The sequence below is a fragment of the Lissotriton vulgaris genome, chromosome 8 (genome assembly GCF_964263255.1).
Source record: "Lissotriton vulgaris chromosome 8, aLisVul1.2, whole genome shotgun sequence".
NCBI classification, from domain to species: domain Eukaryota; kingdom Metazoa; phylum Chordata; class Amphibia; order Caudata; family Salamandridae; genus Lissotriton; species Lissotriton vulgaris.
In genome coordinates, this window is record NC_141696.1 from 729,783,441 (window position 1) to 729,801,598 (window position 18,158).

The following is an 18,158-nucleotide window of genomic DNA, read 5'->3' on the forward strand; positions in this document are numbered from 1 at the left end:
CTTAACTCGTGGTGGCTCAGATATTGAGCTCTCCTTCTCTAGAGATTGCTTATCAAAAATAGAAATGTATGGTTCCTGATTTTTCAATTTCCATCTTTGATTTTTAAACTCTCCCAGGAAACTTGGAATTTGAATAAAAATGCAATTTATCTCCAGAAATTTGGATGACCTAATTTATCTCTTGGATTTTGGGGCTTAGATTTAACTATGAGCATCATCGAAGAGAAACTCAATGATCTATGTCAGTAAAGTCAAAGGGACAGTCTGAATATGCCTAACCATCTTCATGCTCTTTGGACTGACACACAGTAGCTTCTCTTTGGGGTTAGCAGATTATTTTACAGCAGCGTCAGATATTTTCACTGAAAGGATCTGTTTTTGGGCAAGATTAGATTGGTGTCTAGGGCACAACCTGTAGGTAGGCACCATATGGTTCCTACAGGTAGAACGTTTGGTGAATTTCTGATTTAAAAAAAAAAAGTAAAACTAACAGCAATACCATTTCATGCAATCTTTTATCTTTCTGCATTGCAGCTGAAATTGCCATGCCTTGATTTTTCGACAAAGGATCTGGGTATGTCTGAGAACAAACTTGTACATGTGTTCACCTTCATTTTACAACTGCCACTGCTACCCATTTACACCCAAGGTATACACCGAAACGCCTGCTGACAATGACATGTTCAGGTAATTATGAGACTTGTATGAAGGATTCACTGATTAAAAGATAAAAGAATGTCAGCAATTTGAAGACATAGGTAAATCACTTCACATGTTAAATTAGCTATTTTTCAAAGCATAGTTTTTGTTCAGATGTATAGGGGCGAAGAACTGGCCAAGCTTGGTTGTGATAATAATCTGTTGCTGAAATAACCATTGATAAATTATTATGAAACATCTTATCAAGCAATGAACTAGAACATATTGCATAATGGCTTTACAGTAAACTCTGAGGTGCTCATTAGGCAGTTCTTCTAAATCCCAGGGAAGCCGGCACAGGATTTACCAGGCAAATCAGGATTACAAATTGAGTGGATTAAATGGCACTTTGTTTTTTTCCCCTCGGACACACTTTGCCTATTGAAAGCAAGGGGAATTTTTCGAGGAAAATGTATTAAAACACATGTGGAAAAAGCTGGTTATTCACAGTAAACCTGTAGTGGTAACGTAAACCCACACTCAGTAATTACTGTACCTGGCAGTATTTGTAATTCTGAGACATGTATTACCAATGTTGTTTTCCAAGATAACGTGTACTAAACACCAAATAGAAGCCTTCATACATACAGAATGAAGGGCCTGATTACGATGACGTCGGGTCTGCCACCAACAGCCCGTCAAATTTGGCAAATATATGAATATGACACGAAGGGTCCTAATCGAAAACAGCACAGACGAAAAGTGTGCAATTGCAACTGTTGAGTCTCTGGTAGTAACAGAAGGAGCAGAACAGTGAATAGCCCCTTCCAGGAAAGAACTGTATGGCACCCTTATGCCCCACAACAAACTAAGTATCAACTGCCCATGAAAATCTAGGGAACACGGACCTTGCTAATATTTAATTTTAAAATCAATGAATTTAAGAACAAGACCACATTTTAGAAACGGTCTGGCATTACTTACCAAATGACATTCCTAATCTTTTATACAAGCTCAGATATATGTATTATAATGGCACAAGATACATATTTTTGGTGTCATTTTGGATAATTTACTACAATTATGCAATGATTTTAAGTAATTATGCAAAAAATAAAAAAATATTCATTCATTCATTCAGAGTATTTATGTAAGGGTAAAAGTGGACTACTTATATTTATGCATGTGAAAATGCTGCAGCCACATGTGTGTAAAATGGAAGTGAGAAAGAATTATGTTACAACCCCTTACTTTCTGCCACTGTTACAGCGTCCAGTAGTACTTCTGACATTCTGTCGTTTCCAAAAACAGTCTTCCCTTCAAATACAGGGCTAAGAACATTTATTCAGAGTGAAGCCCTGAATTATTTTATAATAAATGAGAAGTACTATAAATAAATATATTTGCAGCCAATCTTGTCTATCCCTATTAAGTGCATTACTTATCTCTGAATTTCATCACTGGAGTGTAAAATGGTTGATTAAAGAAAGTTTAAAGAAGAAAACTAACAAAAAAGTCCAGTTTCTCCGCCCTCCATCGACTCTCACACCATCCATTCAATGACAAGAAAATGGGAATTATCTGTACTTGAAGCTTGTTGGATGTCTGGGAGGACCATTGGTTAAATACCTGGTGTGGGCTTAGAAGGCTGTGCTTCTGGTATTCCGTGAATCGGATAAATCCAGCGTATCCCATAGATCTCTCCGTTCTCAGCTCTGCTGATGCTGCAATGAGACACAGGTACAGCATTAAAATCTGAGATAACCAGTCCTTTAACATTTATCAATATTTTATGGTAGGCATAACTGCAAGGAATTTAGGTATACTCTGAACCACAGCTTAACAGCACTTTGAACAATTAACGCAATGTTTGGTAAGTAGTTATCATCTTTGGACATTATTTTATATATATAAAAGAAAGAAATTCCCTCAAACCTTAATCCTAACAATAATGGCTACATTCATAATTGCATTAGTACAACAGGTCTCATTAGAGTACTACATTTGCTAGGCTGTTTGAGACCTGGTAGAGTATAATCCGTTTGTGCTTCCATGTTATGCTACAAAATACATTAAAAACATGGATGGCAAACAGGTTGAGACCCAATAAAAAAGCCATTGGTATGGGGGTTACTAGACAACAAGGTAGAGTAAAGCTCTTAATGAGGATTGGGTGAACCAATGAATGTAGATTAAGTTGAGCAAGAAGACATTCGTACCTAGAAGACATCATGGGAAGGTATACAAAAAGCACAGCACAATGGGAATTCGTCTCTGAAATGCACCAATTCTGTGCAGTATGAGGGAATTCTACAGAATACAATATTATTTTGGGTGATGCATTAGGGGCTGGATTTCTCTAAATCTGCAAATTTAGCAGCCAGGGGGAACAAGTATGGAAAAATGATGTACATGGGAGAACTGTGACGTCAGTGAAATATGATACTCAGGCTGAACTAGAGGAAAAACAGACTAATGTGTAGAAAGGGACTTGCAGCTATGGCTGCGGAGAAAGGAGAAAGGCTTATGGAAGATGCAAAGTTTACATTATGAGAATGAACAATCCTAGAATGAGGGAATAAGTCATCCCCTGTTCCTTGATATGGGAAGGGTCTCCCAATTAAATTAACATAGGCATAAACTTTTAAATGACCTATGTACCTACACGCTCACAGAGTGCCATTAGAGAAAAGGCGAGAAAGCAATCATCGCAGCTGCCTTCTGTTAGACTTGGTATCTTTGGTGCGGTTCCCCTGACTTTTTGCATCTACCTACTGTATTTTTGATGCTGTGCTGGATGTCGGTTTTGCTGCCTTAGATGCTTTGGACACTTTGCCACTGCTGATCATTTTTAAAGTGCAAGTGCTCCCTGTGTAAATTGTTATTACAATTGGTTCTCCCTGACTGGCATATTTGATTTTCTGGTAATTCCCTAGTAAAGTGCACTGAGTGTTCTATGGCCTGTAAATCAAATGCTACTAGTGATCCTGCAGCACTGAATGTGCCACCCACAAGAGTAGCCCTGAAAGGGTATCTCAGACCTGCCACTGCAGTGTCTGCACAAAGTTTGAAACTGCCATGTCGAACTGGCAAGTGCACCCACTTGCCAGGCCCTAACCTTCCCTTTTCTTACATGTAAGGCACTTCTCTGGTAGGCCCAAGGTACAACCATGGCAAGGTGCAGGGTATGTGGAAGGTAGGACATGTATAGGTGTGTATGACATGTCCTGATAGTGAAATACAGTGTATTTTGTTTCTGACTATTGGAAGGCTATCTACCCCATAGGATAACATGGGAGATATTTTGTAACATCTTATAAGTATAACTTTCTATTGGGACAAGATAAAGTTTAGAGTCTCTGAACTCAGATTTTAACAACACATCTTTCAGTATAGATGCTTTTAAAATTGTGTATTAGAAAATGCCACTTTTAGAAAGCAGGCATTTTCTTGTTTAACCATTATGTGTGCCTCTGCCTGCTTGTGGATTGACTGTCTGGTGTTGGAGTGACAGGGGGTGGGGATGCGCATTCACTGTAGACAGCCACTGGGGGTGTTGAGGTGTGCCTGGCCCTTCCTGGATGACTCAGAGCTGAGCTGAATAGGCCTTGACAGCATTTAGAGTAGTGGGAGGAGTTTTCCTTGCACCTGAATAGGGCCTTTCTCCTTTGCACAATGCTGTTTCCATCCCTGTGGTCAGACTGCACCAGTGAGGACATACCTGGTTTGGACTGGGCTCAGAGTCCCTTGCACAAAGAAGAACAAAGATAAAATTGGGTATAAATAGTGGATCTTATACCCCAGAACTTTAGATCACTTCTGGACTCAAGAGGAACCTTTGCAAGGCGAAGAGCTGGAGAACTGTGAGGAAGAGTACTGCCCTTTTGCTGTGTGCTGTGTAGGGTTGCCCTGCAGTTGCTGCTTCTGCCAAGGAAAGGATAAAGACAGGAACTTTCCTGTGAACCTGCTTGAAGAAGAATCTCCAAGGGTCTGTGTGTGCTGGTCTCCTGTTCTTAAGTTTCAGGGGCACAAAGACTTCACCCCCAGCTCCCCTGAACTCTATTGCTGAGAGTTCTGACCTGCCAGGAGGCACCTATTCCAGTTGTGGGCCTCTGGATGCTTGATTCTGGTCCAGTGAAGGCTTGGCAGTTCCGGCTGGATTGTTCTCATGAGGCACATGGTCAAGACTGATTTGCATATTACCATGTCTGAACTGGGGTGGCGTGGTGAGCAAAATGACAATGGATTTAACCCAGATCTGTGACTAGGGGTGAATGTTTTGTCAATGTGCAACATTCAGTCCATCCTCTTGTGTGTTTTGCTGTTCGCCCTATGTGGGAAGGGAATGTCCAGACGTGGGTCCCGTGCTCACTACGCCACTGGAGTCAAGCTAACCTGGCTGATGGCGGCTGATAGCCAGAAACTGGTCCTAGGATGCTTGATTCCGGTCCAGGGTAGACATGGCTTGGCAGTTCAGGCAGGACTGTTCCCATGAGGCACAGGGTCAAGACGGATTTGCATATGAACATGTCTGAACTGGGGTGACGTGGTGAGCAATATAACAATGGATTAAACCCAGATCTGTGACTGGCGGTGAATGTTTTGCCAATGTGCAACATTCCATTCATAATCTTGTGTGTTTAGCAACTTGAAAGAAGCAGGAAAACCTGTCTCCGACGCCATCAGCGACACTGCTGTAACACCTGCAGATATCAACATTTCTCGATGCCAGTGCTTGCACCAACCCTGTCATCGTCAGCAGCCACATCCTGGTATAGAGGCTCCGATAATCGCCGAAGGTGACTTCATGAACTCACCAACTTCATACCGTCACCGGAACAGACACCTCACCACTGACACAACTGGCTTCTCCTGTCCTGGATTCGACACGTCACCTCCTTGCGGACACAACGCCTTACCTCCTCTGTGGCAGCCAGGGAGCAGGCCTCAACCTCTGCACCGACACTTCACCTCCACGACGCCATCCATCGCCATAGACTTTGTTATCCAAAGGTACTGTTTGTCTGGGGCTCCATGTGACTCCTTGCCAGTGCTGTACTTTGGATTTATTGCTGTCAGGATGTTGCAATAGACCCAGGTGCAGCTATTTGTTTTCTAAAAGCTTTATTTTGAAAGTAACTTTTTTAAGTGCTATTTTATTACCTGTATTTTGGATTTTTGTCAGTTTGGTCTTGTTGAGTTTAGATAAAGATATTTTATTTTTCTAAACTAGTATGGTGTCCCATTTGTGGTGTTATCACTGTATTACTGTGTGTTTTGAGTACAAATACTTTACTCATTGCATTTGGGAAAAGCCTGTCTGCTCGTGCCAAGCTACCAAGAGGGTGAGCAGGGGTTATCTAATGGTGTTTCCCTCTTACCCTGACTAGAAGCAAGGGTCCCTACTTGGACAAAAGTACCTATCTCTGCCAACTAGAGACCCCCATTTCTAACACTTTCCAAAACTAAAATAATTGTAACAGGGCACAGAATGATACTGCTCCACTGAGGTACCATGTATCTGTGTTAAACAGGTTTTAAATGTGTATTAAACAACGATAAAAGAAATAATTACATTTTAACTGAATTTGTAATCTTCATTCTAAACATTGTCTGCCAAGAAAACCTAATGACCATGTCTTTTTCAAATGTAAACATTTTAACAAATGGCTACAGAGTCTGGTACAACACACAAATGATTTCCTGGATCAAGCAGCATACACATTAGAAATGTGGCTCTATTTTCACTTCTCACCATTTCAGTTCTGTGTCCAGCTCTTCACAGTTATCACAAGGCCAGTTTTCACCATTTTGCTTGACCATGTGCACAACCACCAAGGCTTCGTACAATTTCATAGTTTCAGGAGTAAACAGAACTGGTATGTCCATCTTTTCTTTAGGCGCAAGAGGGATGCCTGGAAGGTAAATATCAGGGTTAGGTCAAAACTACTCTTACAACTTCCCAGTACAGATTGTTCAGTTTGTTCAAACTGAAATGGCATTAGCAACGTATTCGCTGCCATCCTTGCAGTTCCTCCATTACAGTAGATTACCCCAATGTAACTGATACATGGGGTAACCGAGGTAAGATACCGGCTTACAACCTGGGTGGAGATGCTTATGGGTGGTGGACTGTCATTATGTTGTAAACAGGACTGGCATTGAAAATGAAACCGAAAACATATATTCTACGAATCAAATCACTTACAATTAAAAATAACATTAGCAAAAGGCAGAATTTGCAATGCCTCTGGGAACAAAAAGTGATGTTCACTGGTTGGCATCTAGGATACCGGACATTGGGGCACATGCATCAACCTATTTAGGAAGTGCAAACGGTGCGAATCGGTAAATTCGGCCGTTTGCGATTCCTAAATACGTTTTTGAGATGCATCAAACATTTTTTTGAAAATCGCAATTTTTAGCGAATTCCAAAAATGCGATTGCTTTTAAGGAATCGCAAATTTGCGATTCCTTAAAAGCAATGCATGATTGTTTTTAAAATTGCGAATTCGCAATTAGGGGGTGCAAATTACCAGGAGGGTGAACCTCGTGGTAATTTGCGAAAAACTATTAAAATGCTCAAATTAGCATTTTAAACACTGTCATGTTACAGACACACATGTCCTTAAGACATGTGTGTGTGAAATATGCACTTTAAAATACATTTCAGGGGTGCAGGAGGGGGTCCTTTGGACCCCCCCCTGCACCCATGGAATGCATTAACATTTTGCGAATCGCTAATTAAAATTCGCAAAATGTCAATGCCTTCCCATTGATTCCTATGGGCCTTTTGGCCCATAGGTATCAATGGGAATTGTGAAATCGCAAATTAGAATTCGCATAATATTTGCAATTCGGTAAAAATTGCGATTTTTACCAAATTGCAAAAATTATGCGATTAAATTGATGCATCCCGTTTTGCGATTCCTTATTTGCGATTCCCTATTTTTCGCAAATAAGGAATCGCAAAACCTTACATTGATGCATGTGGCCCATAGTGAACTGGCTTTGAAATGTAGCAGAATGATCATTGGGACAAAACGTCTTATGAAAATGACATGGACGAATGCAAAAATGGAGAAGATTTAATCGCTTGGCTAATTATTGACAACAACTTGGCCCACCCACCAGATAAGTTACCCTCTTGGAATCTCGGTTTCCATCGTTTGCCACTTTGTATTACAAGCATCACACCATACACATTTCAAGTTGTAATGATATAATTAGTTTAATTGAAGCGTGCTATCTACAAGTGGTGTGTACGAGACCATAAACTAAATCAGATAGACAAATTGACAGCCCATAGGCAGATTGACAGATCGATATTCCATTTCTAGTTTTGTATTAATAAAAACAGATTTCAAAATATAATGAGCATTTGAAATGTCTTGCAGCACAAGCTGCATCTCCCCAAAGCCCTCATGTAATGACATGGTTAATTCCCCAAAAAAGAAAATAATTTTAATGTATATGAAATTTTACTCCAAGCAGAACTAAACCTAAAATACGCTTGTATAAGCTGCACACAGGTAGAATATCTTGTCCAAAGTCACCAGCCTCCTCGGTTTGTGGATGCAATCTGAGCACAATTTTTGAAAGAGTGGTATCAGTAATATATCTTACTATCGTTTTTCAGCCACATTTATTGCAGCAGCACTTCTATAAAGTAAAAAAAAAAGATTTCTTGGTTTCATTACCCGTGTGATAAAAAGGGAGGCTGATTTCACAATATCATTTCCTAAGATGAGACCAACTAAAAGAGATTGAAGGGATAGGGTTCAGCCAATTGATCCGCTTTGGCAAGTGTGCAAATAACACTTTGGCAAGCGAATTATTAATGTACGTATATATATTTGCAAGTGCAGTGAACAGTGCGCAAAAAAATGGCCACACCTGTATTTAAACATGTAGAGTAGCAGTCAAGGTACACCAGCCACAACTTTAAAGCGCACTCCTTTTTAGGTTTAAAAGAGATCAGGAAAATGCTGTGACTCACAGTGCAAGAAAGTTAATGGCTGAAGTGGGCTGACCCATTTCCCTACGCTATATGCAATGGTGGGTAAAAGCAACATGTGAAGGACACTTCAAGAGATCAATGGATGTAAAGGACTGATTTGTGTAAAGGAGTGACTAAAAACCAGTGTATGCAAGTATGTATGCATATAGTTTTCATTATTATTTTTGTAAAGACCTTAAGCTATTGAGTCACCTAAACTTATCTCTAGGCCAGACCTAAAAATGTAAAACTTCAAGAGATAAGACCCCGTCACATAAGCCTCACTTATATTGAATATCATGATTGGCCATCCTAGTTCAATATCTTTACAGTGGCCACCTTCCTCCAAGTCATGTTGGACACTATTTTCAGTCCTGGACTTTTGTTTGGTAGCTTACTGTATTTTGGGTGTTGAAGTCTTCTTTTGCTTCCACTAAACTAATTATTTGAATACACCCAAAATAAATGATTTGAAGGTGAAAAGTTCCGGACTGGAGACAGTGTCCGACATGAATAATGAGTGAAGTGGTCACCCTCGCTATTTTCTGTTCAGAGTTAGTCAGGTTCTTGAGATGGGCATGGCAAGGGGTGGCTTATTGGAGTAGGGGCGCGATTGGAGTGCATTGATTCTCGAATAATAGAGTGGCAACATCTATCTACTAAGCCTAACAATCAGAAGGAGTTAACAGACACACATGTAGCTGCACTACTAAAATTGTACAAAGAGGCCTATCTTCTGAAGAACCTTACAAAACATGAAAATAAGGACTCCACCGATACCACACTTCTAATGTGTGAGAAACACTAGTGGCTGCTCACACAGATTTCACCACTTAATGAAGCTTTGTCTTTGAACTGATTTTTTTATACTTTGTGCAGGCGTTTTCAATTTCTATTTGTTAGACCTACTTCCTAACATGTTTTCCTCTCTATGCCTTCAACTTTGTCCTGCCTATCAGAGCAGTACCAGCTGAGAGTTGCAGTCTGATCCAGCTGGGAGAGCTCTCAAAGGGAACTCCATAGGTTGTTCTCACAAATAGTTGTAGGTGCAGAAACAATCTGCCAGTGCACATGTGGCTCCCACATAATGTAGGTAATTAAATTAGCCTTTAGGGATGTTTTTTATGCTTGCTGGTTAGAACTTTCTGCCTCTAGACACAGAAACTAAGGAAACTTAACCAAAAAACATGCCAACATGTTTATCATCCTTTTCCGGTCTCACTCTCTCCACATGACAGCAAAGTATCTTGAATACCCTACAGTAGGAGAGAGGCTGTGCTGGCATTCTCCATTTTAACATGGGTTCCACTATAATGAAGATTTATAAAACATTTAGGACCACCTGTTGATCCGTTATGGTTTTAGACTTATTCTTGACATAAAAACTGTTTCTTAAATAAATTCTGCATTTTATACTGTTTTAATTCATTAAGTGCCTCCTTTTCAATGTTTCTAGTTTGAATTTGAGATTGGGTTTTATGGTGAATGGACCTGGAAGAGGAAGAGCAATACATTATTTAAAATCTACTAACAGTGTATGTCCAATGTGATGAAGCCATAGTTTACTTTCATTGATACAATGTTTTTATTTATCTATATAATTGTTTTTATGACATTCGACACCATCTTACTGGTCCTGCTTGACCTTACTGCAGCGTTCGATACCCTATCTCCACTGAGACTTGTGCACCCTCTCAGGGAAATAGGGATTGGTGGATCGGCTCTGGGGCTCCTCGCTTCCTTTCTTAGAGATCGGACACAAACGGTGAAAATGGGCAATTTCTACTCAGCTCCGAATTCCCTTCTGCATGGAGTCCCTCAGGGCTCCTCCCTGAGCCCCACGTTATTTAACATCTATGTTGCCCCACTGGCTAAGGTGGAAAAATATTTTGGCCTGGAAGTGTTGTCGTATGCGGACGACACACAAATTATGGTGTCCATCACCCATAGCATTAGTGACTCCGCCACCAATTAAAAAAATTGTATGGAAGCAGTCGCCTCGTGGATGATGCAAAACTTCCTGAAATTAAACGGTGAGAAGACCGAGGTTTTAATATTTGGGAACAATTTGGACATCTGGTCCAGTGAATGGTGGCTGGACTCGCTACGTAACTGTCCAAGCCCTGTTTCCCATGGGAAAAATGTAGGAGTCCTAGTGGACAATGACCCTTCTTTGAGTCTACAGATTAACAGGACAGTGTCGACCTGTTTTGGGCTAATCAGAATCATTAGAAAGATCTCTCAGTTTCTATCATTTGCTTCCCGTAAACAAGCTGTCATTGCGTTAACAATGTCCAGATTGGACTACTGTAACGCCCTTTATTTGGGTATTAACAAGAGACTGGTGCAACGCCTACAACTGGTGCAGAATGCTGCTGCCAGGCTGGTAATGGACCTGCCAAAATACCACTCAGCATTGGCTTCTCTTTCCACACTGCAGTGGCTTCCATTGGATCGCAGAATCCTTTTCAAAACCCGCTGTTTGATTCACAATGCCTACTCTGGTTCGGGCCCTGCTGGTATCAAATCCATGTTTAAGCGCTATGGTCCCACTAGGGAGCTCAGGTCGGCGAAAATTAAAAAACCCTCATTGTACCAAGGTTCAAAAAGGTTAAATGGGGATGTAGAGCATTCTCGTCTGCAGCAGCAGCTAAGTTGTGGAATTCCCGCCCGGAGGAAATCTCCGGGCAGGTGTCACATTCCCTTATTCGCAAAGCCTTAAAGACCTGGTTGTTTACAACTACCCCTGTCTGAGTGTGTTTCTGTCTTGTCCGCACATCGTTCTGCTATAGTGCCTTGATGCCCTTGGGCTAAGTTAGCGCTCTGTACATTTTATATTCATTCATTCATTCATTCACATTCTGGCAGACTGTTGGGCCTGTCCAACCTTTCAAAGATATTCTAGCAATAATTATTACAGCGTAAATCTTCTACCCTTAGGGTTCGTCAAAGACAGTAACTGACAACAAACTCCTTTCTTGAGAAAGTAATCTGTGCCATTTCATGTCACAAAACATATATCTGCAGGTTTTAATTAGGCATGGGTGGTAAATTCCGTTCCGCTGGCGGAATTTGGGTAATTTTGCGTTTGGCGGAGAACGCGAAATTGCCCAAAATTTTGCGTTCCGCGACTTCGCAATTTTTTTTTCTTGTTTTCGATCTCAAAATGCGTGTTTGTGAGATATTTCCCCCCCGAGCACGCAAACAGTGATTGGGAACAGGAAAAAAGCATCGCGAACAAGCAATTCCGCGTGTCCGAGAAATTTCTGCGTGTTCGCTGAGATTTTTTTCCTTTTCGCAGAGATTTACGTAACGTGATTACGCAAATTCCGCCCACCCCTAGTTTTAATACAGAAAAATGACAATTCACACTTACATGCCTTTTGACTTTAACATATGATTTTCACAATCAAAATGTTGTGTACTGCCTTTATCATAACTTTTCATAATAAATGGAGCATACCTATGGAATCTGAAATACACTTTCCTATCGAACCAATCTGGCATTCAGCGGTTATCATTGGCATACCACCATAACTTACACAGGCCCCCTCTATTGAGCCTAAACTTTCCCACAAGGCAGCCATCAGACCTATCTTCATGAAACTACAAACGTATACACAATTACAGTTGGCAGTGCAAAACACTATTTCTCCTAAGAGAGCCTAGCAAGGATTCAGTGCATATATTCCATTCCGATGGTTTATCAGAGGGGTAGGCAGCACCAAAACCTTTGCCCACTACAGTAATCATTGAGAGTCAATTTAAAAAAATACCTATCTGTAGGCTTTAATACACAGTAATAGCAACCCACCCTTAAATGCCTATTGACCTTAACATATGCTTTCATAATATATCCCATGTCTACTGCATTTATTGCAACTTTTCGTAACAATCAGGCCTATTGCCCTTATCACTGGCTAATCACCATAACCAAGACACGTCTACTGTGTTAGGCATAAGCTTTCCCAGATAACAACCGTCAGGTATACAGTGATATAATACTATAGATGCTATTGTAGGCTTGTCACAATAACCAACTCAGACCTACTGTACTGAAAATAAGGTTTCCCGCAAGGGAACCATCTGGAATACAGTCAAAGTTGCAAATTACAGTTGGCAAAGCAAAATATTATTCTCCCCTAAGAAAGCCTAATAAGGATTATCGCACTGTATATGTTTTATCCCCATTGTTTGTTCAGGTAGGTCATCAACACTAAAAGTCTTGACTACTATTGTAATCTGTGAGATTCCATATAACAAATTACCTGCCTGCAGGCTTTAGCTTGGTGTAATAACAATCCATCCTTAAATGGCTGTTGCATTTAACATATGCTTCTCATAATAAGTATGTCAGGTCTACTGGCTTTGTCCTACTGTTTCATAATAAACAGATTAAGGCTATGAAAACTGGCATAACTGTTCTCAAAGAATGGATATGGCCTAAGTACGTTATCATTGGCTTTACACCTTAATCAACACAGGCCTATTTAAAGGTACATAAAAGGGCAAACATCATTCATACAGTTATAAAATTATGAATATGTAGACAAATACAGTTTACAAAATAATCATGCAAACCCTCTCCATAGGACCTAACAAAAAGTATCTGGATGAAAATCCTCTAAACCCTGAACTTGTCAGAGTGGATGACCAACGCCAAAACCCTTGCCTAATATTGCAATTTTAGAAAACCACATGTAACACAAAGCTTGTGTATAGCTTATAATACAGTATAAAAACCGTTAAAGGATTACTGGCTTTAAAAAATGCTTTTCACAGTAAATTAGCTAGACCAACTGCCTTTATCCTAACATTTCATAATAAGAAGACCAGAAGCACAAGTTACTTACCTTCGGTAACAATATATCTGGAAGAAACAGTAGTTAGTATTAGATTCCTTACCTTAGAATATCCCCAGGTGTCAGACTGGATTCGGGAACTTTTGCGTAGCAGTACCCCTGCGCATCGGTAGGGGACGCCTGCGGCTCCGCGTCCGTCGTCAGCATCGTTGGCGCCGGGATGACGTCGCCGGAGTACTTACACTCGCCCTCGCGTGCTGACGTCAGTTCTTATACACATCTTTTCTGCGCCAGAAACGCAGAGCCATGATAAAAACCAACGCTGGTGCCATGAAACTAGGGCCCTGAAAGGGGATGACCTTAACCCTAGATATCGGTTCGCAGAACGGGGAGGATGGGTGGGGCGGTAAGGAATCTAATACTAACTACTGTTTCTTACAGATATATCATTACCGAAGGTAAGTAACTTGTGCATCTGAAAGAAACAGGTTAGTTTTAGTTTCCTTACCTTAGAATAGATACCCCAGCAATACCAACCCCGGTGGTGGGTCTGCGAACCAATAATCACACCAGAAAGTCCTGGCGGACGGAACGGCCAAAGAAGCCATCCCTACGGACTTGGCTTTCCAGGCAGTAGTGTCTTGCGAACGTGTGCAGCGAGGCCCACGTAGCTGCCTGACATATGTCCTGCAAGGGGACTCCCCGGCCCAGGGCAGTAGTAGCCGCCGTGGCCTGAGTGGAATGGGCCCTCAGCCCAACAGGAGGCTCCTTTTTAGCCAAGGAGTATCATGCCTTGATGCACAAGACGACCCACTGAGAGACGGTCCGTTTGTGCACCGCCCGTCCCTTCATAGCGCCCACGTAACCAACAAAGAGTTGGCCATCCATCCGGAACTGGCGTGTGCGATCCAAATAGAAAGAGAGCGCACGTTTTGGGTCCAGACGGTGGAGCCGCTCGTCCTCTTTAGAGGGATGCGGAGGCGGAAAGAAGGTGGGCAAGGTGATGGACTGCCCGATGTGGAAGGCTGTGACTACCTTGGGCAGGAAAGAGGGTCTTGTCCGCAACACAACCTTGTCCGGATGGACAAAAAGGAAAGGAGGCTTGGATGAAAGAGCCTGTAGCTCACTCACTCTCCTGGCAGAGGTGATGGCAAACAGGAAAGCAGTCTTAAGGGTAAGAAGATGGAGAGGACAGTTATGAAGTGGCTCGAAAGGAGCGCACATCAGAAAAGTAAGTACAAGGTTCAAGTCCCACTGAGGCATCACGAAAGGAACAGGGGGGAACATATGAGTGATTCCCTTCAAGAACCTATTAACAACTGGGGACTTGAACAAAGAAGGCTGATCAGGTAGCCTCAAGAAGGCGGAAAGGGCAGAAAGGTAGCCCTTGATAGTGCCCAGAGCAGAGCCCTGCTTGGCAAGAGAAAGGAAGAGAAGAACCTCAGAAAGAGGGGCGGAAAGGGGATCCACAGCCTTTGCTGTGCACCATGCCACAAACTTGTTCCACCTGCAGGTGTATACCGACTTTGTGGAGGGACGCCTGGTTGCCAGAATCACATCACAAACTTCAGGAGGCAAGTCAAATGGCCTCAACTGTCGCCGCTCAATCTCCAAGCATGGAGGTGGAGACTGGACAGGTTCGGTGGAGGACTGTCCCCTGCTGCTGCGACAGAAGGTCCTCCTGAAGAGGCAGACGAAGCGGGGGATCGACAGACATGCTGAGTAGCTCGGGATAACAGTATCTTCGTGCCCAGTCTGGAGCCACAAGGATAACTTGGGCCGGGTCGCGTCTGATCTTCTTCAGCACTCTGGGCAGGAGTGGTATAGGCGGAAAGGGGTACAACAGATCGCAGCTCCACTCGCGATGAAAAGCGTCTCCGAGTGAGTGCCGCCTTGGAAATGCCAACGCGCAGAACTGATGACATTGCGCGTTCTCTTCTGTGGTGAATAGATCTAACCAAGGCTCTCCTCACTGCTGAAAGAGGCCTTGCGCCACGTCCGAGTTCAGACGACATTCGTGATCCATCATGCACCGAGTTCGTCCGCCCTGGCGTTCAGGGAACCTGCCAGGTGTTGAACCACCAGGGTCACGCCCTGATGTTCCAGCCACTGCCAGAGGGGCAGAGCCTCCTGGCATAGGGTCCATGACCACACCCCGCCCTTTTTGTTGCAGTACCACATGGCTGTGGTGTTGTCCGTGAACACCTGCACTGCACTCCTCCCGTCAGAGGGGAGGAATGCCTTCAGTGCAAGCCGGATCGCCCGCAGCTCCAGAAGGTTGATGTGGAGCCGGGACTCGGCCAGAGAATAGAGGCCTCTGATCTCCGCCTCTCCCATGTGGCCTCCCCAGCCCTGGAGGGGTCCATCCATCACAACAACGTGCTCTGGTTGGGGTAGGGAGAGGGATCTGCCGCTGACCCAATCGTGGTCCGTGAGCCACCGCTGCAACTGTCTTGCAGTGCCCCCCGAGATCAAGACATGGTCGGACAAGTTGCCCTGATGCTGGGACCACTGAAACTTCAGGTCCCACTGCAGAGCCCGCATCCGCCACCTGGCGTGATGCACCAGAAGGATGCAGGAGGCCATCAGCCCCAGAAGCTGCAGCGTAAACCTGACCGAGACTCGGGGTAACGGCTGAAAGATCGGAATCAGACCCTGAATATCCTGAACCCGCTGCTCGGGAGGATAAACCTGAAACTGCTCTGAGTCCAGAACCGCTCCGATGAAGAGGAGCTTCTGAGAGGGACACAGGTGCGACTTCGGCACATTGATGGAGAACTCCAGCAGGTGCAGGAGGTCGGCCGTAGTCTGGAGGTGGACAACCAGTCGTCGAGGTAGGGGAAGACTGAAACCCCTAACCTGCGCAGATGAGCTGCGACCACCGCCATCACTTTCGTGAACACCCGTGGGGCGCTGGTAAGGCTGAAGGGGAGCACGGTAAACTGAAAGTGCTCGTGTTCTACCGTGAACCACAGGTAACGCCGGTGGGCCGGCAGGACAGGGATATGAAAATAAGCGTCCTGCAAGTCCAACGCTACCATCCAGTCTCCTGGGTCCAGGGCAGCTAGGACCTGAGCCAGTGTCAGCATCTTGAACTTCTCCTGCCGGAGGAAGCCGTTGACGTTCCGCAGGTCCAAGATAGGGCTTGGGCCCCCTTTGCCCTTCTTGTGTTCCAGAAAGTAGTGGGAGTAACAACCACACCCTACTTCTGGCCCAGGAACTTGCTTGATGGCCCCCTTGGCCAAGAGGGCCGTAACTTCCTCTCGTAGAAGTGTAAAGTGATCCCCCGACACGCGGTGGTACTGCGGTGGCATGGCTGGAGCGGTCGCCTCGAAGGAGAGGGAGTAGTCCCTTTGAACGATTTGAAGCACCCACCTGTCCGATGTGACAGTGCGCCGGTGGAGGTGGTGATGGCGAACGCTGCCCCCAACTGGCATCACATGGGCCGGAAAGCTTGGACTAGGAGGGTTTTGAGGCGGATGCTGCAGGGGCAGGTGTGGACTGGCCTCGCCGTTGTCCCCGCCCGCCGCCACGGCGGTTTCCACGTCCGCCACCACTCTGGACGGTAGTCTGCGGTCCGTGGGTGGCAGGACGCGTGGGGATGCCCCTTCCTTGCCCACAAAAGAAGCGAAAAGCAGCCGTTTGCTGGCGCGGGGCCGAGAGGCCCAAGGACTTGGCCATAGCCCTGGAGTCCTTAAAGCTCTTAAGCGCATGGTCTGCTTTGTCGCCAAAGAGGCGACGGCCATCAAACGGCATGTCCATAAGGGTGTTTTGGACATTGGCCGAAAAGTTGGCGGACCTCAACCAGGCGTGGCGACGAATCGCCACCGTCGTTGCCATCGCTCTGCCTAGTGAGTCCGTGGTATCCAGCCCACACCGGATGGAGTACCGTGCTGCATCTCGACCCTCCGCAAGGGCTTGGGTGAGTTTAGTCGGACCTCCACCGGACATGCTGGCAGCACGTCTGTGACCGTGTCCCACAGAGAGTGGGTGTAACGGCCCAAGAGGCACGTGGTGTTGACTGACCGCAGCCCTAAATACAGGGATGAGAATACCTTCTTCACGTATTGCTCGTACCTCTTGGATTCCCGATCGGGGGGAGGTGTCGGTAATGCGGTCTGGGAGTTAGAGGCCTGGATGACCAGGCTCTCGGGGTGGGGCTCATGGACAGGAAGCAAGGGTCGCCCGGAGCCGGGCGGTGGCGTCTGGCCACGTTCCTATCTACAGGCTGACCTGTAGCAGGCTTGGACCAAGTGCCCAGAAGAACGTCAGACAAGGCCTCAATAAACGGCAGCAGAGGCTCGGCCGAGCTTGCCTGCGGTTGAAGGACCTCAGTGAGGAGGTTAGTCCTCACTGCCGCGATGGGGAGCTCCAGGCCCAAGGCCTTGGCCGCCCATGTCAGCACCACACTGTAAGCAGCCCCCTCCTCCGTAGCCACGCTAGGAGGGGAGACAAAGCCAGTGTCTGGCGAGGTGTCCATACCACTGGTGTCCCCTATCTCACCTGCCAAGTCCTGATAAGACTGGCACTCCTGTGCCAGAGGGTCCTCAGACCCCTCCCAATCCGCCTCGCCACCCATCACCTGAGACTCAGGATCAAAGGATAGGGCCGGGTCATAGAAGTAGAAATCTCCCATCGGTGTCGAGAATGGCGCTGTTCCGGCGCCGGACCCGAATCGAGGGAGGGATCGGGGAAGGCGCCGCCCGGAGGCAGCGCCG

The 18,158-nt window shown here is 44.8% G+C and overlaps 1 protein-coding gene across 1 annotated transcript in view; it reads right to left on the reverse strand.

The window, feature by feature from the left end:
* Positions 1–18,158, reverse strand: part of CFAP47 (cilia and flagella associated protein 47) — a 2,734,468-nt gene that overhangs the window by 728,151 nt on the left and 1,988,159 nt on the right. Inside the window, exons 58-59 of the mRNA XM_086934611.1 lie at positions 6,395–6,554; positions 2,269–2,363 (exon numbers count right to left, since the gene is read on the reverse strand). Coding sequence (XP_086790737.1) covers positions 2,269–2,363; positions 6,395–6,554 — 255 coding nt within the window. The remainder of the gene's footprint in view (positions 1–2,268; positions 2,364–6,394; positions 6,555–18,158) is intronic.